At 34.6% G+C, this 27,619-nt stretch overlaps 1 protein-coding gene across 17 annotated transcripts in view; it reads right to left on the bottom strand.

Moving 5' to 3' along the window:
* Window positions 1-27,619, bottom strand: part of GRM7 (glutamate metabotropic receptor 7) — a 761,960-nt gene that overhangs the window by 350,300 nt on the left and 384,041 nt on the right. For all 17 annotated transcript variants that reach the window (XR_004950368.1, XR_004950366.1, XR_004950365.1 and 14 more), the window contains 2 exons: window positions 26,571-26,712; window positions 19,314-19,468 (listed from right to left, as the gene is read on the bottom strand). Coding sequence is in view for 9 of the 17 variants with exons in the window: in XM_036218948.1 (XP_036074841.1) it covers window positions 19,314-19,468; window positions 26,571-26,712 (297 nt within the window). In the remaining 8 variants the exon portion in view is untranslated. The remainder of the gene's footprint in view (window positions 1-19,313; window positions 19,469-26,570; window positions 26,713-27,619) is intronic.

Genomic DNA, 27,619 nt, shown 5'->3' with positions numbered 1-27,619 from the left:
CTGCGCCTTTCTCCAGAGCAGTGTCTCTCCAAATGTGGTCCCTGGACCAGTTCTATCAGCATCACTGAGGAATCTAAAATGTAAAACCTTGGACCTCAGCCCAAACCTGGAAAATCAGAAACTCTAGAGTTGATACCCAGCCATCTGCATGTTAACAGGCCCTTCAGTTGATTTTGATAAATGCTTACATTCTAAGAAACACTTCTCCAGAGAATTCCCTTTTGGTCAAAACAGGAACTAACAACAGAAGTAGCAACCTGTATCCTTGCACCAGTGGAACTGGCATGGCAATATCTTATAGGTGTATTTGAGAACTTTCAATTCCCAGATCCCTCTAAATCCCATGGCCCATTCCTTTTTGGAGGACGGTGGAGGAACTCTTGCTTGAAAATTCTGAAAAAACATAGACTGAGGCAGGTGGTCTAGAAGACAATATTTATCCTCGGAATCTGTCTCCCCTTCCTGCATGGTCACCAGGAAAATAACTAGGATAAAGTCTCAGCTTGGCCTGACTAGGTAAGTGCTAAGTGAGGAGAAGAACTGTATGTTGGAAAAGCTGCAGGACCCAACTAATATATACTATTAGGAATTAGGAGAGGATGTTTGAAAGTAGATCCTCAGGGTGCTGACTGAAAGGTGAAGGGGACAGAACATAAAGCTGAATAAGGGAGAATTTGTTGACATGGGACACTCTCCTATGACTCCAGATTTGACACCTTGACAAGGACTCTAAGGGCCCAAACTTTGTAATGGCTCTTGGCAGTAGAGAGGCCAAAATACCACAGAGGAGAGTGGTATGTGGTATGTGGCTATTGATCTGACAGATGAGTTTTTATTCACCCTAATACCTAAAAGAGAAGAACATTAGAATAAGTTTGCTTTCATGTGGAAGAGATACTGTTATATGTTAGCATTAATCCAGGGTGATGATTTTCTACTCTCTGTCACAATATATTTCAACATTTTGGATATTTTGTACAAAAAGAATGGGGTCACTATACTAATGATATCATGTTCACCAGACATGTGCAGCAATAAGTGGCAAGTTCTCCAGATGTCTTAATAAGATAGATATGCACCAGATTGTAAGAAATATATGTTATAAAGATTTAGAATCCTGCTATCTCAGTAAAATGTTTGGGGTGGGGGGAGTTGGTTGTAGGTTGGGACATGTCAGACTAATCCCTCAAAGTAAGACAAAGTTTGCATCTTGACCCTTCTTATGCCTAAAACTGATTCACAATGTGTGCATGATGCTATAAACTGAATATTTGTATTCCCCCCAAATTTCTTATGTTAAATCCTACCCCCCAATGTGATGGTATTTGGATATGAGAACTTTGAGAGGTAATTATATCATGGGGCAGAGCCCTTATAAATAGAATTAGTGCCTTTCTAATAGAGACTCCAGAGAGCTCCCTCCACCTTCCTTCATGTAAGTAAGTATACCATGAGAAAGCGGCTGACTCTGAACCGGAAAGCGGGCTCTCACAAGACATCAAAATTTCCAGCTCCTTGATCGTAAATATCCCAGCCTCTGGAACTATAAGAAATAAATTTACTTTTTATAAGACACCCAGTCTATGGTATTTTATGACAGTAGCCCAAATGGACTAAGACACGTGATTAGCTGCTAATGATTTACAGCTTACTCCCATCCACTTTGGTGAAACAGAAGGGACTCTGTGAAGTTATTATACCCCACCGTTAGGGTCAGCCTTCAGCTAATAGATAACTGACCCATACTTCTTACCTTGCCCATACTTTTTGCCTTGCAGTAGGACCAAATCTTTGGATCAATTCATGCTCCAGAGATCTCCATGGGATCAGGCTGCAGCTAAGCTCCAGCGGCTTCCCCCTCCCTATCTAGCTTTCCTCATTTCCTTTCTCTCATGAGAATTTCCCCAATCCAACATATGCATCAGAATCCCTGACTCAGGCTCTGACTCTAGGTAACTCAATCTAAGACACCGATGCTATTAAAGTGGGCATATTCCTAACATCCTGATGATACTTTCAATACTTTCTCAAGCTCCATTTAAAGAAAAAAATTATAAATTTTATATATCAACTGGTATCATTTTGCTAAATAGGGAGTAAAACAGTAGTTAAGAAAAAAATGTTAGGAATCAGATGGCTTTTATGGTAAAATCACAGTTTCAACAGATATTATCTTGTGTAACTTTGAGCAAATTATCTAATCCAAGCATCTATTTTTTTTTTAATCTATAAAATGTGGATAAAAAGAGAACGTACTTTCAAGGTTGTATTTCATAATACCTAACATATTACAAGTCTAACAGAAATTCTCTACTAATCTAATTTCTGTTATCATCATTATCACATCATCATTATCATTATTGTTATAATAAATTGCTCCATATGATTATCTGACCACTCTCTCCTTGGAGAAAAAAAATTCTATATACTCATTTTTTTTTTTAAATTTCTCAGTTAATTTCAAGGGAATCCTGTTTTTATTTCACTACTGACTATCTTTTAACATTCTTGGTTTTTTTTTCTTGGAATCAAACACTAATTTGCTAGAGGCCATTCACACTGACATTGACATATGGAGGCCAGATATAACCTAGCCATAGCATAAGTTGCCAACATCTATATGAATGATGTTGATAGTTGAAATAATCAATTCAAGACAAGGACATTTTTCAGAATTTTATGCCACCCAAAAGCATTGGATAAGTGCCAACATGTTGTACTTCATTTGGCTTATGTATAAAAAATTTCACAAACTTTTTTAAAAACATCGGACAAAAAATTTTAATGCTCAGTTTATTCCTAAAAAGCAAATTCCCTAAGGATAGAATAAATTAGTGCTCCAAATGTCAGTGTCAGAATGATTGGCTTTTGCCAAGCTGATATTTGCTTTCAAACAAACAACTGCCATAAACCTAAGATTGTTAAACTATGTATTAAAATAGGAAAATATACATTTTGTTCCATTATGGTTTGTTGTGTAAAGAAAGAAAAATATATATAGCAGAGAGATCATAAAAAGCTAAAATGTTATGTTTTCTAAGGAAGAAAATTATGTGGTTAATTACTTTTTGGTCCTGGTCAGAGGCTGGTTTTTATATTCATCAAATTCACTAAATAATTGAACTCTCTACATAACACAGGTCATGAGGCAATTGAGTATATTGGCAAAAATACAAATAAAAATCTAATTTAAATTTAAAACTTGTTGGTATCATCATTAATCTGAGAATCTCATGAACTCTAATATTTGTGTGAATTCACAAATAATCCTATCTAATACTGTCTGCCTTATGTAGCCATAGCTCTCTACAGTCTCTGATTTTCCCTTCCACCCATATATATTGTTTGGCTTTGTGACTTTTCTTTGTGCTTCATCAAAAGCTCGTCAAGGGGGCTCAACAACAATAAGACATAAAACAATGGAAACAAGCAGTAGAATATTCTTAAAATGGTACATTAGCTGAAAAATGTGCAAGAACATGAATTTATCCAGTAAGAATAGTTTTCTTAATACAATCTAGCTTGAAATCAGAAGTATCAGAAATTACATTGGCAGGACATCATAAAACAAATGTTTATGATGTATCAATGGATAAACACATTGTGGTACATTTGTACAATGGAATATTACATAGCAATAAAAAGAAATTACTGTTACATGCAACAGTAAGGATTGATTTCTAAAACATTATATTGAGTCAAGAAATCATATACACACACACTGTATGATTTCATATATACATGAATAGTTCTTTAAAATTCAAAAGGCAAAACTAATCTACTGTGAGATAAAAATAATCTATTTATATAAAGTGAAAGAGAAGACAACATTAATATCTTTGAGGCTGGGAGGATTAATGACAGGGAATGAAACCAAGAGAATTTAGCTGGTATGACAGAAATATTCTATGTCTTGATTTATGTGTTGGTTACCTCAGTGTATACATATATAAAACATCATTGAGTGGTGCATTTAAGATCTACATAATCTAGCCTATGCATTTATACTCTAATAAGGAGATTTAAAAATTAAATTAAATTTATAAAACAGGGGAATGGGATTCAAAAATAAACCAGGTTTTAAATCAGGAAATACATTTAAAGAACAGTGAGAAAACAAGAATGGTGTATTATAGGCCAGTTTTTTCTTTAGTCATGATAAGTTAAGGAATCTTGTTGGCATTTATATAAAATTTACTAGAAGGCCTTAAGCATGCTGGATCTAAATTATTTCAAATATTAAGTAAGTCTTGGAATTTTTGTTTCACCATAGGCATTCTAGTTCTCTTAGGATACATTCAAGTGTCCATGAAGTATCTCAGAAAGAACAGTCTGAGCTCTATATTGATGTCAAACCCTAGAACTCTTATGCCTAAGATGAAGATTGATTCATTTTGCTATGGGTCCTCAAGAAAGTAAGCCCTGGAGGCTGGCTGTTTTTTTATTTGGTTGTTGCCTATCTCTACACTACTCATCCAAACTCTTGTACATTCTCTAGCAAATAGGTTGAGAAGACTCTGTGTCTTGTCTTGTGTCGAAACCTCTTTAAATCCAACAAGACTAACTGGTATTTTTGCCTAATTGTGAATTATAAAAAAAAGCAGTCAGTCTTTTGCAATATTAAGGGGATGGAGCATTAAGAGGTCAGAGAAGTAATTTTCTAAGTCAAATTACAAACAGCACAGTAGTCTTAGTTCCTAGGAAACTGTGCAAAACATCCTCATTTACAACTGACTAAGGGAAAAAAAGTTTCTATTTAAAGTTAGAAGATTGTTTTAACTCTAAAATTTCAGTTAACCTGATTGCACATGCCTAATATCATGGACATATTAAGCCTGAAAAAACCCATCTCTGATTTTGAGAGTTTTCCCCCCTTATCCAGATAATAAGAGATTATAAAGTACCTAATTTCTATTAAAGAATATTTAGGAACCTCTTAATTTTTATGATTTTTCTTTCAGCCATCCATTTGGCTAACTTAATGTCCCTTTAAATACTCTCTACTGCTTCGCTTTCATAGCCAGTCTTGTATTTAATAGTTTCAAGTGCTTTTGTCTTATTGTTCACACTCAATCCAAATTAATGACACTTTTTAAATGCACTAGGTGCGGTTCTTCACAGCCCATAGATGAGTTTGTGAAGACCCAGTGCTGGCAAAGAAGGAAAAGCCTTGGTCTCAGTCTTTATTGAACTGCCTTCTTCCAGGCAAAGGGCCAGGTCAATGTTCTCCTAAATGGTGAAAACAAACTGTTTCCTTTTCCTTATGATAAGGCAATAAATAGGGAATGTTCTGAAAAGAGAAGAAAATTTGGTTTTGGACAGGTCGTTTTCAAAGACAGGGCTTTTCAAAGTGTCTCAATGGCAGTCTTGAAGACCTAAATACCTCAGCCTGCATTCCTAGGGTGAGACCGAGTATTTGGTTCTGGGGAGAGAGCAGAGCAGACCTTATTAGAAAAGTACTGTTTCTCTATTTTTAACTTTTTCTAGGGGCTACCTGAAGGATTATAACATCATACTTATCTCTGTTTTACCTAACTCAAACTCATTTCAGGTAGAAAAGAGGTAAGCATTGTTCATAAGCATTCCAAAGTGAATGAAAACCCATAGAAACTTGGAGTGAAAGGTTATGATTTTAAAACATAATAAACAGTTTAAAGCCTGGGAAGAAAATCTTAAAAGAGAGTTTCTTTAGGAAATTAGGACATTCAAAAGTATCATGTATACTGGGGAATTTAGAAAGCCACACCTATATCTAGGGCAAGATAGGTGTTCAGAAAAGACCTAAAGAGATGTTAAACTCTCTTCTTTGGCTAATCTCTAGGCCCCACATGAACACAAAATGAAGGGTAAGAAAGAAGTTTAAACAGCCTGGTTAAGATTGAAGGAGTATCCTAAAGCAGAGCCAACCTACAAAGATGGAGAGTTAGGTATTGAATTGGGTTCCCGTTATAACTTATATGTCCCCCAATACCTCAAATGTGACCTTATTTAGAAACAGAACCATTACAGATATAATTAGTTAAGATGAGGTTTAGAGTGGACCTTAATCCAAGATTACTAGTATCCTTACAGACAGAGAAAACCAGGACACAGAGATAGACAGGGAGGACACACATCATGTGAAGATGACGGCAAGCTGAGGAACAAAAAAGATTCCCAGAAGATCATAAGAAAGTACACAAGAGGCATGGAAGAGATTTTTTTTTTTTTCATATCCTTCAGAAGGATCAACCCTGGCAACATCTTGATCTTGGACTTCTAGCCTCCAGAACTGTGAAACAATACATTTCTGTCGTTTAGCCACCAAATTTATAGTACTTCATTATGGAAGCCCTAACAAACCAACTTATCATGAAAGATATTTTTACTTTTTGTTTTAGTTCCTGGTGTTTAAGGAAATATCTGTCAAAACACTAGCTGACTAGAAGCTAATGGAGCAGTCACTTCAGTGAACACACATAACAAAGAATACAGTCTTTTCAAGTTTGAGGAAGTCACAGAACAAACTGACAACTACAGTCTTCAAACACAACCTTCAACAATCAAGAACATTAAACCCTAGGAAGGGAGGAGAATTTAATTTCCAGAGTTACCACATTATAACATTTAAATTTCCAGCATTTGACAACAACAAAAAATTACAGAGCACATAAAAAAATAAAAAAGAATAGTTCATTCAAAGAAAAAAAAATGACAGAAACCATCTCTTAGGAAGCCTAGATATTGGACTTATAGAATAACCTCTAAATCATCAGTCTTAAATATGCTCAAAGAGCTAAAGAGGAAATCATGGACAAAGAACTAAAAGAAACCAATAAACCAATATAAAAAAAAATGAGAATATAGGTGAAGAGATAGAACCTATATAATTACACACATGCTGACATTTTACATTATTTACTTAATTATTGTGCCTATTGATTGTTATCTGCTTCCCTCTGCTAGAGAAAAGTCTCCATGAGGATAAGGACTTTTGCTTTTTAGTTACCAGAGCCTGGGAGATAGTAGACAGTCAACATTTATTAGCTGACTGACAATTAATGATTTTCTCCCACATTCAATAGCCCATTACCTATATGTTATAGTTCTGTGATACAAAGAAATATTTAGAATGATGTGACAACACAGAAAACAAGTTTGGAGAGGGTAAAGGAAAGAGAGATGTATATTAATGATGTGAAAGCTTCTGAATGTGATGACTCAGGGAGGAAAGTTGCTGGTGACATAGTTAGATGAATAGCCTGTAACTGAGCATACGTAACACACACAATCAAATCTCTGCTGCGCAAAGATTACATAAAAGTCATGATTTATGTTAAGGAAAAAATCTATAACACTATAGGTTGTCCTAATTCAGTGGGATCCCCAAGTGATATTATCAGTGTCATATTTCTGAGGCCTGAAAAAATGTTATATTAAGACACTTTAGCATTCTGCTTTTTTAATTAAAAAATTAAAATAAGTTTATCTATATCTATCTATCTATCTATCTATCTATCTATCTATCTATCTACCTACCTACCTACCTACCTACCATTTCTAATTCCAACATGGTAGGGTATTTGTTTAAAATTTTAAATCTCTCTCACACAATTTCTTGCTGATCAATGAAACACAAGCTGTACTGATTTCACAATTGTAAGAGCATTCCCTAGCTTACATTTTTCCTTCAAAGATAATTCTCTAATGGATAGTTTCATGTAATTTATAATCCTTATAAAAAGGCTATTGAAATGGCTTCTTTTTGCAGTAAAATTTTAACAAAAATAATATTACTCATGGTGATGAATATATGCATATAGGGTGATAGTAAAAATCTTTCTTGAAGCTACCTGAATTTTTATTTTATGGTAATATGACTTATCTTAGTCTACATTTGTTTTTTGTTTTTTAAAAAACACAGCATTTTATATACAGCATATTTAAGAGTGAGAAATTCAAAGCTTTCCCTACTAAGATCAGGTAAGGCAAGGATATCTCCTCTCACTACTCCTTTTGAACATCAAAGTGGAAGTCCCTGCTAACGCAGTAAGGCAAAAAAAAAAAAAAAAAAAAAAAAAAAAAAGTTATATGAATTGTGGAAGACATAAAATTGTCCTTGATCACAGATGATATAATCATCTATGTAGAAAATCCAAAAGGCCCAACCAAAAAACAAAAAACAAAAAACAAAAAACCCACAAAATCTCTTTGAACTAATAAGCTATTATAACAAGATTGCGATATGCAAAGTTAACATGTAAAAGAAATTTGTTTTCTATATAATAATAATGAACAAGTGGATTTGAAATTAAAAACACAGTAACATTTGTATTAGCACCCCAAAAATGAAATGCCTAGGTATGAACTAACAAAATATGTATAAGATCTATATAAAGGAAACTATAAAATGCTAACTAACTAATAAAATCAAAGAACTAAACGAATGGAAAGGCAGCCAATGTTCATGTGGGAAGACAATATTGCCAAGATCTCAGTTCTCTCCAACTTGATCTATAGGTGCAATATAATCCCAATAAAAATACCAGCAAGTTATTTTATAGATATTAACAAACTGATTTCAAGGTTTATATGAAGAGGCAAAAGACCCAGAATAGCCAAACACTGAAAGAAAAAAAAAGTCAGAGGACTGATGCCACGTGACTTTAAGACTTACCTTAAAACTAAAATAATCAATACAATATAATTTCTGAGAAATAATAGACGAATAGATCAATGGAACAGAATTGAGAGCCCAGAAATAGATCCCCATAAATAAAGTCAGTTGATCTTTGACAGGATCAAAGGTCATAAAATGGAGCAAAGATAGTCTCTTCAAAAAATGATACTGGAATAACTGGATGTCCACATACAAAAAAATTGAATGTAGATGCGACCTTACACCCCTCACAAAAATTAACTCAAAATAGATTATAGACCTAAATGCAAACCACAAATTGTAAAATTCCTAAAAGATACACAAGAGAAAATCTAGATGGCCTTGGGTACAATGATGCCTTTTGAGATACAACACCAAAGATATAATTCACAAAATAAATAATACATGAGATGGACTTTATTAAAATTAAAAAAATATATAACTTCAAGAGAATTAGAAGACAAGATTCAGAGAGAAAATATTTGCAAAATACACATCTGATAAAAGAATGTCATCTAAAATACACAAAGAACTCATAAATCTCAAGCTTATTTTAAAAAATGGGCCGAATATGTTAGCTGCCTTGCCAATAAGATATATGGATGAAAAGATGGTTCATAACATACGTCAACAGGAAAATTCAAATAAAAACCACAAAGAGATACTATCATTAGAATGATCAAAATCTGGAACATTGACAACACCAAATTTTGGCGAGTGTGTAGAACAACCAAAATTCTCATTCATTGGAAGAAAGTAAAGTGGTACAACTACTCAAGAAGACAGTTTGGCAGTTCGTTATAAAATTAAACACAGCCTTACTGCAGAATACAATTATGCTCCATGGAATTCTCCCAAAGTTGAAAGCTTATGTCCACACAAAACCATGTATATTGACATTTATAGCAGCTTTATTTGTAACTGCAAAAACTTGGAAGCATCTAAGATGCTCTTTGGTAGTTGAATAAATAGGTAAACTGTGGTATATCCAGACATGTAGGAAACTCAAATGCATGTTATTAAGTTTAAAAAAAGCCAATCTAAAAGGGCTACATACTGTACGATTCCAATGATATGACATTCTGGAAAAGGTAAAGCCCTGAAACCAGTAAAAAGTCCTGTGGTGGCCAGGTGTTGGGACAGGAATGGTAGAGATAAATATATGCAGAACAAAAAGGATTTTTAGGGCAGTGAATATACTTTGTATGATCTTTTAAGGATGAATAGATATCATTATACATTTGTACAAAACCATCGAATGTACAATACCAAGAGTGAATCCTAAGGTAAACTATGAACTTTGAACTTTGGGTGATTATGATGTGTCACTGTAGATTCATATTTGTAAACAGACATACACACACACACATATACATTCTGGTGAGTGATGCTGATAATGGGGAGGCTATGAACATGCATGTCTATGTGTGAGCAGGGAACACACAGAAAATTTCTTTACCTCCCTCTCAATTTTGTTGTAGATCTAAAACTTTCCTAAAAAAATAAGTACTATAAAGTATTGCTCTGTAAAATCCATTTGTCAAACACGTTTTTTTGAGAGTGTTATTCTATAGACATTATTCACGTGCTGGGTATACAGAAGTGATTAAGGCAGATGTATTGTTAAGGGTATCTTTAGGCTGCATGTAACAAAATATCTAACTTAAAAGTGGCTTAAATAGAAAGAGTAAGTTTTCTCACATAAGGAAAAATTCTGAGGTAGATGATTGGTTCAACAATTTAAGCAAGTTATTATGGGCCCAAGATTTTTCCATCTTTCTTCTCTATTTGCCTCTGTCGTTGGCATTCTCTGCCTTCATTAAGACAATTGCAGTAGCTCCAAGTATCTTGTCCTCACAAGATAACGTGACAAAAATAAGAAAAAGGCAAGGTTTTTCCTCCTGGTAGCAAGGGTGAACTCATACCCTGGTTTACCCAGAACAATCACAGTTTATGCCTTCTTTTACTTCTGGAGTGTCCTAGATTGGATAGTAAGTTATATAGTTGCTCTAGTAATCTTCTTCTTCTTCTTCTTCTTCTTCTTCTTTTTTTTTTTTTTTTAAGAGAGAGAAAAATATTTCCAAGAAGCTCCTTGAGAATATGTTCCATGGGTTCCAATGGTCAAGATTAAGCAACCTGCTCATTCTCTAACTACAGGGAAGTTTGGTGAAGTGAGCATTTGGCATTTAAACCTTCACAGCAGGTGGAGGCTTCTACTGCCCAAAAGATGAGTGAGAGAATGGGTGTTAACTTAACAGTCTAGACTGTTGGTCACAAGTGGCTAGTTTCCATTCTCTTAGAAGTAACTGGAATTTCCCCAAGCATCATAGCCTGCAGGAATAAATATGTCCTGTCAAGCCCCACAGATACTTTCCACATGGCTTATGCAGAGTGTCTACTTAAGAGTGTCGCACACGTTTTCATGACCAAGTCTACTTAGTAGTTTCCTATTTTCTAGGTATTGCTATTTTCCTCTGGGCATTTTATGGTCACAGCGGCATGGCCAGGGCTCTGCCAAGTACCATGTTTTCTACTGACACTAGAATCCACTTATTTGTGCTGCTGCCAAGGTACTGCTCATGGTTTCAAAGCTGTTCAGAGGTTTGGGGTAAAGCAGGGGAGATTGACACTCTTATATGTTGTGCTGTCAGCAACTTCCAAAGTAATGCTGTTACTGTCCTAATAGTTAACAAAGCATTTCGTCAATTGGAGCTTGAGGTAGACGTGAACTGGGCTCACCAATATTCAGCTCTTGTTTATTTCCATACACAAGTTCCCTTGAAGAGAAAACTTGCTTTAACTAGCCTTTGCCCTGGAAGTAAGAGTAGAAATAATGTACAGCCCTTCCAGATAGAAGCATTTAGGAATTGTGTGTGAACCTGCCACTCTCTTTCTTTTCGGCAATGTTGCTCAGAATGTGTTGATACCGAAGTGGCATAAGGTAGAAACAGCCTAGAAGGCTGAACAAATAGATGAAGGCCAACCACCCTGCAATGTCTCCTGGAGCCACAGCAGACTTCACAATTTGTCCATTGAGAGCTTATGTGTTACCATAGTGTACTTAGTCTGTTCTGACTGAGATCCCTTTTTATGAACAGTCTGCCTGTTCCCTGTAGAATTCATGTATAAATTCAATGGGCGTTGGCCTGGGAGAAGAAACTTTGTCTCTTCTTTCCTACAACTAAGACTCGCTTACTGGGTCAGCCTGTTTCGTCATTCCTCCTTCAGAAGGAGTTCTCTCTCAAGAATCTGCTCAATTCTCAAACAACAGTTAGCTTCCTGGAGGGTGATCTGACAGTTCGTTTGCATTTCTCTGGTATGTCTAAATTCATAACTTAGATTCTAGTTAGTATTTCCCTGATATAAAATAAGTGATTCTATATGAAAATACTTCATAAGTAAAATAGACACTGTGTGCCTGAGAGAGTGAGGTTAGGAACAAGGATGAAGTGATGAGAGAAATAGTAACACATCACAGATTAAATGAGACTTATGGTGGGGTTTGGAGAATGTATAGTTTTCATGGAAGAGGGATAAAGAAGGGAGAAAAAAGGAAGAGAAAAACATCTTTGTGAGGTAAATAGCACTTGGAAAGAATGTAACTCAGAAAAGTAAAAGGTGGAACAAAATGCTTAGAAGAAAGCTGTCCTAATATTCATTTTTTTAAAGTTATTTGAGTTGTAAGTTACAAGAACCTATTTTGAAGTATTTTATACAAATAATAGGAGCCTGTAAGTTTATAAAAATGAGAAGTCCAGATCCAGACTTAAGGCATGGAAGGGCTCAGAAATGTCAATGATGCCTTTGGATTTGGTGCCTTCTTCTCCAGCATGCAGGTCTTTGATGTTTTCTTTATGAAGAAGGGCTCTAGATTGAAGTTTAAACCCTTCCAACATAGTAACTTTGGGAGATGGAGTGAATCAGACACCTTTTTCTTGGAAATTGTAGTAAACCTTTGGAGATTGAAGAACATAACTATGGTCTGGCTTGGGTCTTGTGCTAGCTCCAAAACAATCATTATTGTTGTCAGGAGTGTAATGTGAGCTTTATGCCTGCTCCCAGAACTAAGAGTTTGAATCAGTTCATTGAACCACAAGGGCTGATAGCAGAATGTGGAGTTCTCAAGGTGGAAATGTGGGGCGTGTAATGAGAAGAGTAAATGGATGCTGGGTAGGCAGAAATAGTAATCACTCTCAGAATGTTCTTCCTAGAAGGGACCTTAGAGGTAATATAGTTGAAAACTTTCATCCAATGTTGAAAAAAATAAATCCTAGAAAAGGAAAGCCCAAACGAAAGTATGTTGAAAACTTTATAATCAAATGTAATTGGGATCCAAACTTAGTTAATTGAAAATTTCTATTTTAGCAATTAAAAATGTGTAACTATACTAAATGTTTTAATACAAAATACACACACATACACACACAGTCAGTCACTTATCAATCTTCTGATGTGGGATCAAGGTATTTTTTTGTGACTATACATCACCTGATTGGCCCACTGTCATAATCTTGAACTATACAGAGTTCACTTTTGTGGTCTTTAAAGTGAAATTAAAACTTAAAAGTAGTTATACAGTAATCTAAGTTTAATATTTTTATAATGTTCATGATTTCTCTCCAAATTTAGTATTGTCTTGCCTGAAACTAATAGTGACAAACTTTTACCAAATCTTTCCAAAGAATCCAAGTTCATTTTCTTTGAACTAGCATCTCTCTCTCTATTTTTCTCTCCACTCACTTCATTGGTTTACATAAAATTTAATTACATTAAGTAATTATGGTAATACCTGTATATTACTGGAATAAATTGATTAGCATAAAAAATAGCTAGTTCTTAGTAGCCAAAAATTCAACTGATGGGACAATTAGAGGCCAGACTATTAGCTGCAAGTGTTTAGTGTATTGAGGTATCCAACAGTATATCTTGCAAACAGATTGAATATTTTCTCGTTGGTTTACATACTTGCTGGTTAGAAAATGATTGCTGGCCAGTTAAGTGAAATCAGTTAAAACAACATGGATCCTGTCAGACAAGAGACAGCATGGCTCAAAATCTGGGACCAAAGACATATAAAGCAACTTCAAATTAATTGTCCTCAGATCTCCTTAGACATTTGGGTTATAAATTTCTCTGTTTACATTTCTTACCACTTGGTCAAGGCCAATAATCTCAAGTTTAAATATCACAAAATTAAAAATAATATGGTGTTATTCTTCACGCAGATATTCTCACCCTTCTGATCTGTTTGCCTTCTCATCCTCAGTCCATTCTATTAGTACAAGAAGTACAGTGTGGAAAGGAAGTTCTCACTGGAATGTCTAAGACAAACAGAGGTGGCCTTATCTGTACTTTCTCCTTTCTGGGGATTCAGAGTTGAGGCCTTCCTTGTATGTTTGTAACATTTCAACAAATTGCCAAATTGAGCTATTGTACCAGTCCTGTACAGGAAGTCTCTTCAAAGGTGAAAAGAAAGGTAAGATGAACAAAGATGGCAAAAGGTACTTAAAAGAGTAGAAAAGAAAAAGTGTACAAACCCACATTTGAAATTTTTGGTGATACCTGGAATTGGAGGGTTAAATGCATCTTTTTATTAAATAGCTTAGAACAGCCAAAGATATAAACCATTTTGGGTGACTATTTCCCTATCTTGAGAAAACTTCAAATTCATACAAGTATGCGGTCTTGCATATTCAGGTCTTACAGATACAATAGACAGAAAAGATAAATTTAGTTCTTTTAAAACTTGCCATATACTAGGTCCTCCAGTAAATGCCAAGGGTGTAAAAATAAAGATAGAAAATCACAGGGGACCCACAAGCTGCAGGCACTGCTCTCCAGATTCAGATTATAACTGTGACCACTGCATATGAATATGACGAGTACAAGTGGTGTTTGCTGCAAAGAGAACATGTGGCACAATTTGGACTGAGCGAGCAATGAATTTGGTTTAGGAGGGCAGACTATCTCTGGGAAAAAACAGGAACTATTTTAAAAAGATTAAGGGTCTATTTTGAAGAAAACAATTACTCTCAGATCAATAAGAAATAGAGAAACGGGAAACCTTGATGGATTTTAGGCAGTAAAAGGATCTGATATAAATATGTGCCAGGAATCTAGAACAAGCTAGAGCTAGTTACCTATATCTATACTATCTCAATCTTTATTTTGATTTGCACGAAATCTTGGTTGTCTGGTCTCTCTTCTTATTCCTATGCATCTCCATTATTTGCAAGTTGGTCTTTAAAGAAATGTGCTTTAGAGTGATTATCCTAATATTTCTTATTTATAACATTTTTTTCACCTGCCACCTCCACATTAAGATAGCAACTTTATGAGAGCAGGGGCTTGGTCTAGATTGCCACCCACCATAACTGTTTAAGTCAGTGCTAATACCCTACTAGAGCAGTGATCCCCAAACTTTTTGGAACCAGGGACCTATGCTGCTATAAGAATCTAATGCCCGATGATCTGAAGTGGAGCCTAGGGAGTGGCTGCAAATACAGATGAAGCTTCACTCACTTGCCTGCCACTCACCTCCTGCTGTGTAGCCCAGTTCCTAACAGCCTACAGATGGGTACTAGGGTACTAGTCCACAGTCTGAGGGTTAGGGACCTCTGTGGTAGAACTTTTAAACATTTATGAAAGATTCAAGGAATATTGTGACATTGAATATATAATCTTCTAACATCTCTTATTAAACAAGGTTATAGTTCTAAAAGATATATGCATTGCTTAGAAATAGTATTGTGGTTCAAGGCAATAGTTTCTTTCTTGGTGTTTTTTCCTATTCACCTAATAAAACCTTGTGACATGTGTAGAACATTCCAGATGACCAAAGAAGGCTAAAGTAGGATATATCTAAATTGGAGCCAGAAATATTTTGGCTCAGGTCTTCATTAGCTTTAATCTAGCTGGTTCAAGAAAATTATAGCATTCATTTCAATCTTGAGTAAGAAAGCATGAAATAACCAACCCTTGCATGCTAGGTCCAGAGCACTTTTTGCCTTTTCCTACACATATAGCAGATTTAATTCAGGATTGAAGCTGTTCTACAGACCCATTTGAAAATCATCACCAATAGTTAGAATTCACCCTTCATTAAACTAGCATCCTAACGTTAGTGATTATGACACAGATGAAAAAATATTGGTCCATGATCTTCACTGGCTATAATTAGAGGATGCCTAGGATAGCCTACATTCAGAGAAGTCACACTCTTTGAAAGACAAAGAGTTGAATGTGACTTAGGCATTTTTCGTCTGCGGACTTGTTGAGGGCTAGAGAGGATGACTGAGAGTCCTAATTAATGGGGCAACAGAAGGACAGAATATGTCAGCAATTCCTGGGCTCATTGGACAATGCGGAGAAATTAAAAATCACAGAAGTGGTTTGGCTCTGGAGCGGGAGGAGTGCTGCCAAGTCCTGGAGAGATTCTGAGATCTCCCTTGAGTGCTAGGAAGCCAGCTTGGCCACAGCCGACCTTTACGGGCACAGTTCCGAGTATCATCAAATTGAAAGGGGAAAAACGATACTCTTGGCTCACAAACACAGAGCCGCCCCCCTCTTTTATAAATAAATGAAGAATAAATACAGATAGAAGATAAAAGAAGATAAACACTACTCTCACAGAAGCAATGTACATGCTAGCACTTTGGCCTCAGGAAATTTATTGTTAATGATTCATGCAGATACAGAAGAGACCAGCCAAAATTTCAGATGCTGGCTGAACACATTCAATATATGGATCTAAAGAAAAAAAATGTTGATTATTAATTGGCTTTTTCCTATTTACATTTGAATGTATAGCATTATATAACACAAAGATATAGGGATATAGCAGTATTATAAGCATTTAGATGATGTTCCACCCCAGTAGACTCCAATATGAAATATCTGCCAAAAGGGAAACAAATAAAATAAATCGGAGAGGAAAACTTACTTTCCCACATAGAATATGCTCCATTGATAGTTTTATTTGAGATATTTTATAGCTTTGTTCAGAAACCTTGGTGCAATAAAATGCATTCATTTTTTGGCTTCCTTAGGAGTATGACACTGTAAGTATATAGCCACAATCTTGATGTTCCATCTTCTATATTAGTCAATAAATCTTGGCTATACTTTGTAACAATACAGAAGACAATGACTAGATAGAAGTCACAGCATTTCTAAACAGCCAAATGAAAATCCTCATTATTTTAGCAGTGTAGAGTTTTGAATGAAGTGTCGCCACTTCATCACATTCCAGTAATAACTTTTATTGACAACAACGCTTCTCTCCCATTTCATTGTTAACAACCACATTTTTTCTTTTTTTGGCAGATTCAGGATGTGGTTTTGTATCTGATTGAATAACTTTGTGTATCTCTATACAACCATGGAAAAAGTATTTTGTTAAAAGAATTTATTAAACTTTTGAGGTGTTTACTAATTTCCTGAAATATCTTGAAACTGGGGCTAGTAATTATAGAGTATGGGAATTTATGTCTATGGGATGTCTATAGCTTAGGAAGAGAGGCCCAGAGTAGAGACACTGTAATGTGCTGTTTTGCTTTGATTTTCATCTAACTCTTGTACTTCACTCCACAGAGTCACCTGAGTGAGATTACTAACCTCCTTTGATCATATTTCACTATATTCCCAGATGCTGTTCAGATTTTCAGAATAAAGTATAAATGTCATAGTGCAGTTTACAAGACCCTTCATAATCTAGCTCTGGCATACTTCTCAGCCATGTTTTGTGCCAGGCCCTTTTGTGGTCTATGATTCCTCTCCATCCATCCATACATCCAACCACCAAAAAATCTGTTTGAGCACTTGCCATATCCAGGTCAGGATCTAGGTACAATGGTTCCTAACAGATAAATTTCCTGATAGAGACAAGTAAAGAGGCATTATGATAGTAGGAGGTGTGTAAGCGGCGTGTATACAGAGACAAATAAAGAGGCATTACGATGATAGAGGGTGTGTAGGATGCTGTAGAAGCAATAGGAAAGGCTCCCATCCCAGACTTGGCTCGGGTACAATGGTCACAGATGGCTTCCAAGGAAAATTAATGTCTAAGTAGACACCCAAAGACAAATAATGTAGCATCTGATACTCTAGGAGAGCAAAGCATTTTCCTAAGTCCTGTAAATAAGAAATTTTTTAAAGAACCAGAGAATTTTAGGATAGCTATCATAAAGAACTATGCTACAGAATGAATCATTTGTAATTACTCCAGTGTGCTCTGCTTCTTCACTTTGTTCCTGTCTCTGCTGTGTTGGGAGCTTCTCCTGGGGCTTCTTCTCACATTGGCCTGATGAGTTCCAAGTCACCCCTTATGTTTCACCTCCTCTCAAGGTCTTCCCCTGTGGTGTCTCCTTTGTGCCCTGTGGTGTCTATTTTGTACTTCACTATGGTGTTTCACATGTTATATAGTCATTGGCTATTTTCTGACACTCTTACTCAGTTCTGTAAGTGCCGAGGGTAACGATTACATCTTCATCTTGTTTTTTCAACCTAGCACAGAGCAAGCACACCACAGATACTCAAGTGTTTTGACTGAAAGGAGTGTAGATAGTTAAAACATCTTTTATATTTGCAGCCCATCTATAAATGTATCAGTCTGGGTTGTAAGATAGGCAATCCCCTCTGGACGTGTACTGAGGAATGAAATTAGTTCACAGTCCCAATGAATACACAGGAGACTCATGGGATCTTTATCTCCCCAGATAACATAGAAAGACAACAGTGACAGAATCACAACCAGGCTTGTTTAAAAAGGCCTGTATAGACCATGCAGCCATCTGGGGAGAATAATTAATTAGATTGGAGTGGAGGCAGAATAGAAAGCAATGCAAATATTTGATCCCTTTTTGAGGAAGAAGATAGAGTTCTTTTTAATGTGCAAAGCATGTCTTAGGAAATCTTTGGAGACCTGGCCTGTCAGAAAAGGAACACAAAGCAGGATACCAGCGGAGGAGTGCCTTTTCTTCGCAGTGTCTTCTTTTAGACGTAATGTTTCTTTTCAAATTAAAGGAGAATATAAATTGTAATCAGCAACTTTTGTTAGATCAGAAGGATGCCAATAAACGCCCTCTCTTCCTTCTACCTCTCAAAGAATCTTTATAGCAGTAAGGAAGGCAATGCAAGAGAAAGAGGCAAACATTTAGAAAGGCAAGAAAAAAAGAAGAACAAGAGACCTAAGAAGGGAAGGTGTGTTGGTGCCCAAAAGCGCTGGTGTGCTATGCAATCCCAGGCTCACTGGGCTGGGAGAAACCCCAGGAAGTAATAGGGAAAAGGGCCACTGTAGTCATCCTGCTATGGAAGTAATGGGTACATTACAAAGGGACAATATTCTCTCAGAACTGCTGCTCATTTACATACATTGTGTGACTATTTAACTTCTTAGTAATGCTCTCCTCTCAAAAATCTCCTGTGCTATAATGGAAAAAAAAAGAGAATATATGCTAATTGTGATATTATTATGAAAATAACATTCCTCTTCAAAAGAGGAATATTAGCTAAAAGAACAGACCAATACGTGGCCTCATTTGTGTTTAATGGGTACAAGTTTAAAAACTATCTACATAAATGATGTCAAAATGTCAAATCCTCAAAGAGATACATGCTTTGAACACCCCTATATTGCTCCAACCAATCTCTTAGCATTAACTAACAAAACCCATACCTTCCACCGTTGCGCGCTTGGGCTGAATGGTGATGGCTCCTTCTGCAATATCTTCATGCTGGTGCAGTGGATTTATTTTGGATCCCCAGCTGTCTGATCCTACCCAAAGAAAATGGCCTACTTGGTCAGCTCTTTTGGCTGCTGCAAGGATCTGCCTGTAGAAAGGAACATGAAAATATATATTATAATAAAGTACAGTTGTTGAATGTATACAAAGGAGAAGGGAAGCGAGCTACTATTTCTCAAAAAGCAAATAATTAATGGCAAATACATAAGGCAAAGGATTTATATGCTTAATATATAAAGAGATTTTGTAAACCAATAAGAAAAATTATCAAAGCAGCTTGAGGAAAATAGACAAAGAGTATTAAAAGTCCAAGATAAAAGGAGAAATATAAGTAACAATAGGCTGGTGATTCGCATATATTGGAAAGGGGGAACATAAGAATTAGAACAAAATATTAAATTCACTTCTTGTATTGGCCAAAAATTTTTATTTTGTTTTGTGTTGTGTTGTGTTGTGAATTTGGCATGGGGCTGGAGAAATGAGTACTCTCATTCACTGCTAGTGGGTATATGTCATTTGTGGAAAGCAATATGTCAGTCTAACTGAAAGTTTATAAATTACGTACTCAAATGAACAGAACTCCATGCTAAGCTTGAAAAAATGTACAACACTTGTTTATAAATAAAAATATTATATATATAATAAGGACAACAATGTATTTAAATACTAAGATTTAAATACACAGCATTTGAATATCAATCATGATTTGTATGATTTACTTGTAGAATTTAACTTTCATATAAAAAGTATTTTGCCATTGTTACTTATGATATGAAAGTATACTTTTCACTGTAAAAGAGCTAGTTTAATTGGAACATGAAAGAAATAAAATAAAAAAGGGAACTAGTTACTTATGGAAAAGTTACTACATAATATTTTTGGAAGAACAGAGAATGGGTAAGAGGCAACTGCATTTGTAGAACAGAGGAAGCTACAACTAAAACAACACCAGTTGATAATACCACAGAAGAAGTGGTTTGTTTGCCTCTCAGGATTTGGAGGTACCAAGTACCACAGATGTACATGGCTAAATTCAGCATGATTGGTTGAAAGACTGGAATGGCAAAACTCCAAATTTTCTTTTCCTATACAGGATATGAAATGGTAATTTTCTAACGAAAATTTAAGGAATGGGTTCTGATATTGTGAAAATCCAAACAGTAGAAGATTGTGGGTAAGTGATGGTGAGTTAAATATGAGAATTGTGGGAGTGGGAGAAGTTAAAGTTACCATTAAGTATTGAAATTGTAAGACCACCTAGTAAATTTACAGAATTCTGGAAACCAAGGGTGTGTTGCCCCATGCAGAAAACAGCTGTACTGGAAAAATCTGAACCATCCCAGGAAAAAAGGTTTTAGATATTGACACAGAGAGATCCTCTAATGGCCAACTGGATGCCTGACGAGTCCACTGAAAGCCCTTTAGGTTGACATGTACACATAACTTTTTAGTCTTAATCAAAAGGAAACGGCCAGAAAATATCTATAATCGTAGAAAATCTCCAAAGTAAAAAAAAAAAAAAAAAAAAAAAAAAAAATCTAAGCGAGAAAAAGAAACCAGTGTGGAGCAGGGCAGAGAAAATATATCAAAAAGAACAACAACAACATCAATAACAACAAAATAAATTTAAATGAGAATTATATTCATAATCAAGAACAAGATAAAACTAATGACAAGAAAAGCTCTTAGTTGTTAAAAAATATTAAAATTATGTGAGAAGAGATAAAGAAAATGAAAAAAAAAATGATTCAGAAAGTAAAACAACAACAAAAAGGTAGAACATAAACAGAAAAAAAATATGTGTCTTGAAGAATTAATTCAGGAAAATGTACATCCAACTAATTACATTTCCAGAATAAATGTAGAGAGAAAACAGAGCAAAATGTTTCTAACAATATTTTTAATGAAGAAAAAAGCAAGAAATTTACAGTATGAGTTTCCAAATAAAAAAGGTTCGCCCAGCAAAATAATGAGGAAAACTCAAGCACATCACAAAATTTAAGATTTTTAGAAGTAATGAGAATATTCTAAAAGCTTTTAAGGGAAAATCAGGATACATGCAGAAAAAATAGAAGCAGAGAAACAAAAGAGATGAATGATGGAGCAATGTCTCTCAAATTCTGAAGAAAAAAATTTTATAATCTAGAATTCTAATATTGAACACACAAAGAATTTCAATGCAAATAGAATTAGCATATATTCCCAGTGAGTCTTACAGATTTTGCCATCCAAAATTAGGGCCTCAGGCTCCCTGCAAGTTACTAGTCCTCTAACTTAGTCACCATAGCTGTTGGCTGTAAATCATTTATATGCCAGGCATGATGTATTTAAAAATAAATATGAGTCCAGACCTTAAATTCCCAACTACTAATTAAGTGTGGAGGCAGAAAAGGAACATTTTTAGGCATAAAAGGCAAAAATGTTTTGCTTTAATTTACTCTTTATTAGAAAGTTATTGGAGGATAGTTCCAGCAAACTGAGGAAATAAACCATGAATAAAAATGAAAGAGAGGTAGAAAGAAAAAAAATATTAATATAATAGAAACTAGTCTAGAATAAACCAGAAAGATGGGAATTTCAGGAAGGAGGTGTCTAAGAAAAATAATGAAACTCACAGATTGCTTTATGTATGAACAATGATATAAACATTAATTTTCATTAAGTGAAAATCTGGTAGAATGATGTGAGGTGAATAAGAGAGATCTATGTGGGCCAAATTCTACTTAATGTAAAAAATTAAAAGATAATATTTAAAGTTAATAATTCAAAGAATACAGTAGAGGTACATTATGCAGATAAGACCTAAACAAAGAGCTTAAAGAATTAAAATAGCTGTTCAAAGAAGACAGAACTAAAGAGTATGAAGGAATGGAGTAGGAAACCACTATTTTATATCAAAAATATTTTACTCATATTTTGTTTTTTAAATTTATATATTTATTACTTTCATAAAAATAAAACACAATCAATTACTTGTACTCTTGACCTAGAGGTACCATTTTTACTAATCTATACAAAGGAAATGATCAAATATGCTGTCAGAATTGTATGATCATTACTAGAGACCACATGAATACAGAGCAATAGGGAACTGGTTAAAGAAATGACAGTACATCCAAAGGATGAATGGAGAGCATTTAAAAACACACTGGAGAGCAATTAAAAATACACTTATACACTTAGTGTGGTTTCCACAAGATATTGTTAAAAAAGAAAAGTCAAATTTAAGAAAATGCAAAAGATTATTCAATTCTTATATAATGAAAGCTGGACAAAAATTGCCTGTATTTTCATATAGATGCAGGTAAAAATGAAGGGTCATATGAGAGAACAGAAAAATATGGTACCAGAGACAAGGGTGGGGTGATGGAAGAAATGGAATTATTTAGTTTAAATAAAGTGAATGATTGTCTGTCTGTCTGTCTGTCTATCTCTATCTATCATCTATCAGAAAAAATATGGATACAATTTGTTGTTAGCAATAACAATTTATTGAATTGGTGCCAATGAGTTTTGAAGAGAATTAAAATGCTGGGGAAAAAACAGGTTAAACAAGTAAAGAAAGATGAAATTGACATAAATACAAAAAGTGGATGCTCACCTTAATAAATTTATATAAAAGTGTGGGTTTATGTTTTAAGATAAATATGATTAGATCATTTAAAAATACCTATGATACAAAAAGATGAAATATAAAATTTAATGTGATCCTGATTCTGTTGGGGGAAAACATATGTATGTTTAGAAAAAATTATTAGAAACACTAACCTAGTATTTTATCAGTGGTTAATCTCTGAGTGTTGGTATTGCTAGTTTTACAGATTTAAAATTATAGTTTGTGATTATTTTCTCTAACCTTCAAGTTTTCTAGATAACCAGGGTGCCAAGTAAACATAAGAGTTCCTTTAATTAAAGAGCAACAGCAAAAACTTGCTCACATTTTCCAATGAATTTAAAATAGCCATGTATTACTTCTAAAATCAGAATAAAGTATTCCAGAAAAAGAATACACACTTGTCTAAAACCCAAATTATCTGTATCCATGACTGATTTAGCACCTATCTTAGCTTCAAAATTGAGATGTTACTGCCTTCCCACTGCTATTCTCTGACAGATATTCTCTAAGAAATCTCAAAAACTTCCACCTACACTAAATCTTCTGAAAACGGAAATAACATAACATTGTAGGTCATTAGTACTCTTTAGACATCTGTATGTTTAAGACCATGTTTGAGAAGAAACTTATGTATGCACTTGACTTTTACTGCTGTGCTCAAGAACTACTGCTGCTATCACTACTATGAAACAAAGTATGTAATATTCAACACATAAAAAGTCCCAACACAAAAAGAGTTAGCACAGTTATTGAAAAGATTATATACATTGTTACACCCCAAATTAAAATCTCACACTATCTGCAAATCAAATGTATTAAAACTAACCAATCACCATAGCTATCTGCAGTAAAATCTTTATGTGCTGTGCGCAGTGTATTTAGAAATACACATGAAGCCACATCTAATCAATGTGTCACATATTTTAAAAATGTGTAAAATAGGTATGGAAAGATTTATGAGATGATTAAGAAAGGCATCAGTAGAGGTGAAAAAAACTGGAGCAAAAAGACAAGGGTAATATTATGAAAACAAAATTTTCTTATGTAACTAAATCATAAATTGTAGGGAGAAAATGCCCTAAGAGGAACAGAATCAGTTTTTGTAAGGGGAGAAATAATACATTTAACAGATGATCAGAAAGAGTTTTACAGAGAAGGGCATGTTTGAAATACACCTTGAAGAACAGACACATTTTCACCAGATAGAGAAGGCGGAAAGAGACATTATGTACAAAGGCCATGATAGTGGAGCAATTAGGACATGTTAGAATACCAGAATCATGCATTTTGGGTGGAAAATTCAGTCAATAGAGGTGAGATTTAAATGTTGAAATAGGACCACATTTAAGGCATTGCGAGGTTCAGAGAAGCAAGTTTGTATTTAAATTATTAAATAGTGGGCATTCGACTAGGTATTTTATTCATTCATTGAATGTCATTTATTGAGCATTTACTATGTATTGAGCACTGTGATAGGGACTAAGAATACAAAAGAAGTCAAAGGAGACATCATCTCTGCCCTAATGATGCTTATATATTAGTGAAGAATAGAACACTACTTAAATAATCAAATGATGTAAAATAATATCAGTGAAATAAAATACGAAGAACTTGACAAAGCTGCATTGTTTAGAGAACTCTTCTCTTAGAAAGTAATGGTAGAGATGCCATTGAAGTAATAAAGTGTGTTTGGGGGAGAATGTTTCAGGTAGGTGAAAGATAACATACAGAGACCTGGGAAGGAAGAACCACCAATGACCCTGGTGCCTGCAGTGCATTAAACATGAGGGAGCATGGAGTAAAATAAGACTAGAAGTAGGGAAAACCTGGATCACTATGAGAAGAGCTCAAAAATGTTTTTATTGTATTAATGGGATAACTGCGGCTTCAAGAAGGTGAGAAGCAGGAAGCAGGAAGGGGGTGGGAGCCTGCCCATGGTGAGAATGTGCTCATTTAAGTAGCATAAAAACTTCAGGTATCCCAACTTCAAGTTTAACATCCTTTTTATTTAACAGTCCTGCCACCACGATCAGAACTTAATATTGGCAAGATGGATGGATTCGGAAGCAGTATCTAGGATACACATGGAGGGAAGAGACACAGGACTGAGAGGCTGGTCAGGGTGGCAATGTAATAATCCAAACAATGTAATAATGGCTTGGGCTCTTAAACTTTACCCTTCATAAAAGACATTTACCTTCAAATTAAATGACATATTATTTTAAACAATAAGACAAATAAAGATTTAATAAAAACTGACACAACTCTTTCATATCAGTGGAAATGTAACCTGGCAAAACCTTTTCGTAAGACTATATATATATAAATACACACACACACACACACACATAAATATATATGAATATATATATATAGTCCTGTAAACATCTTTTCTAAGAAGTTATGCTATAAAACTTATAAGATTAGCATAAGATAGTATATTTGTAAATTATTATATATTTATATATTTGTATTATATTCTCACATTTTATATGTTAATATCATTTGGGTATATATTTATATTAGTGCACACGAATTTGTAAAAAAAATGTATTACAGCATTATTTATAATTGCAAAAATTTGTAATCAAACTTAAATGTCAATTAGTAAGGAAGTAGATAAATTATAATACAGATACAAAATGAAATTTTGCATTGCTATTAGAAAGAGTGAATGGATCTACAGGTACTGACATTCAGGGACGTCCATGATAAAATGGTATGTAACAGCTAGCAGAGAGCAGAATAAGCTGTGCAGATAACATATGACCATTTGTGTTAAAATAATAGACTGTCTCTAGAAATATATAAGAAACGGGTAATTAGAAGTTGCATCTGGAGAGAACTTGTTAGCTAAAGAAAAAAAAATGGATGGAACTTTTTTTACCTAGATCTTTTGTGTAGTTTTCAAGGTTTTAATCAAGTATAATCCTATTTATTCTAAAATAAATAAGTAAAGATTCTGAACCAGAGTGATATTGATCAGAAAAGAAAGCACGGGATATTTTTGTTCTAGAAACATTTTAAGGGTTAGCTTTACATGGCTTGGTGAAGAATGAAACACATGAGGAAAAAAGGAAAGTCAAGATAACAATCAGATTTTTACTCCGAGTTGTTATCAATGTAAGGAAAGAGAGAGAAAAAAGTAGGTTAGAGAACATTAAGGTTTGACAAGCATGGTTTTGAACATATTGAGTCTAAAGCAGGAGCAATAAGCTAGAATTATGACATTTTTCTTTTACATTAAGAAGAATCATTCTTTGGATAAAACTCTGTTACATTTGGATATATTTTTAATAAAAGAAACTCTAAAAGGTCTAGTGGTTTTATCTTTTCATAAGTAATTGAATACATTACTTTGTTAATAGGTGGGAAATACATGACAGCAACACACTGCTGCCTCCATGGTTCGCTGTAATTACATGTGGGGTAGAAAGCACGTACAGACTTTGCTAATATGTGATTACAGATGGGATTCTTTGCTATCTTTTCTCCTTTCCCTGCAAGTAGCCTGACCTTTCTGTCTCCTAAAGTTGCAAAATGCATATTAATGAATTTCACCACATGTCCTTACTTTATATCTTCATCGTTGGCAAAAATCACAACGGCTCTGGAGTTAGGGGTGTCCAGGAGCTGTTTGATAATTCTGTCAAAGTCAATCGTCCTGTCTTTGCGCTCTTGGGGGATTCTCACAGACTGAGCAATGCAGATCCCGCCTGGTTAAGAAAAGAAAAGCAGAATGTCAGTAAAGTTTCTGCAAAGATACCAAAGGAACCAGGGAAAGTAACTGGGGAGGAGGGGATTTTGAATTCTGAGTATGCAGCACTTCCTTGGTGATGTTGCTGAATGAAGAAGGCTTAAGACATGCTGAGTCCTGAGCTCTTGTTCATAGTTGGTGCACTTTCCATGGTATTGCAGTCTCATTCTCTTTGCAATGCACTAGTTAATGGCTAATTATGCCCAGGGATACCAATGATATTGATTCTTAGGAGGTAGGTTTAGGTTGACAAGGCGAGTGGGAGGTTCTTAAGATGTAGTGCAATACACTACAATAAAATAAAAATAAATGATGATGATGATAATAATAATAATAATAAAAAGACAAAGCTTATTATATTTATCTCTGTGATTTTTATAGTTTTGCATTCCCAGGATTTTCTTTCTTTTCTTTTCATAACTATCCCAACTTTCAAAGTTCGGAGTCAATGGAATAAATTTAAAGATAAAACAATGACAATACCACCAATAACGACTATTATAAATCATAAGAACACATTTTTATCGACCATTTACTATGTGTTCAAGCCATAATTGTTTTATGTATATCATTTCATTTTTAAAATCTTATAAGATCATTTCTATTATCCATTTTTATGCTGGAAGAGAAGGGGATTGAGTAGAAAAATAGATTGATTTACTCCAGACATCTCAGAGCTATTACGATATTAATTGACATTATGAATTTCAAGACAGAGAAATATATAACAGTTTACTAAGCAACTGACACACTCCCACAGCTCCACGTCTTGCTTAATAATAGCTCCTGGATCTAGCATTCTAAATCACCCATAGGTGAAAAGGAAGTATCAAGAAAAATTTAAAAAATATTTCTAACTAAATAAA

Source organism: Rousettus aegyptiacus, unplaced genomic scaffold, assembly GCF_014176215.1.
Source record: "Rousettus aegyptiacus isolate mRouAeg1 unplaced genomic scaffold, mRouAeg1.p scaffold_m13_p_4, whole genome shotgun sequence".
NCBI lineage: Eukaryota > Metazoa > Chordata > Mammalia > Chiroptera > Pteropodidae > Rousettus > Rousettus aegyptiacus.
Note: the sequence above shows the minus strand (reverse complement) of the source record. Positions and strands in the feature narration are given on the sequence as shown.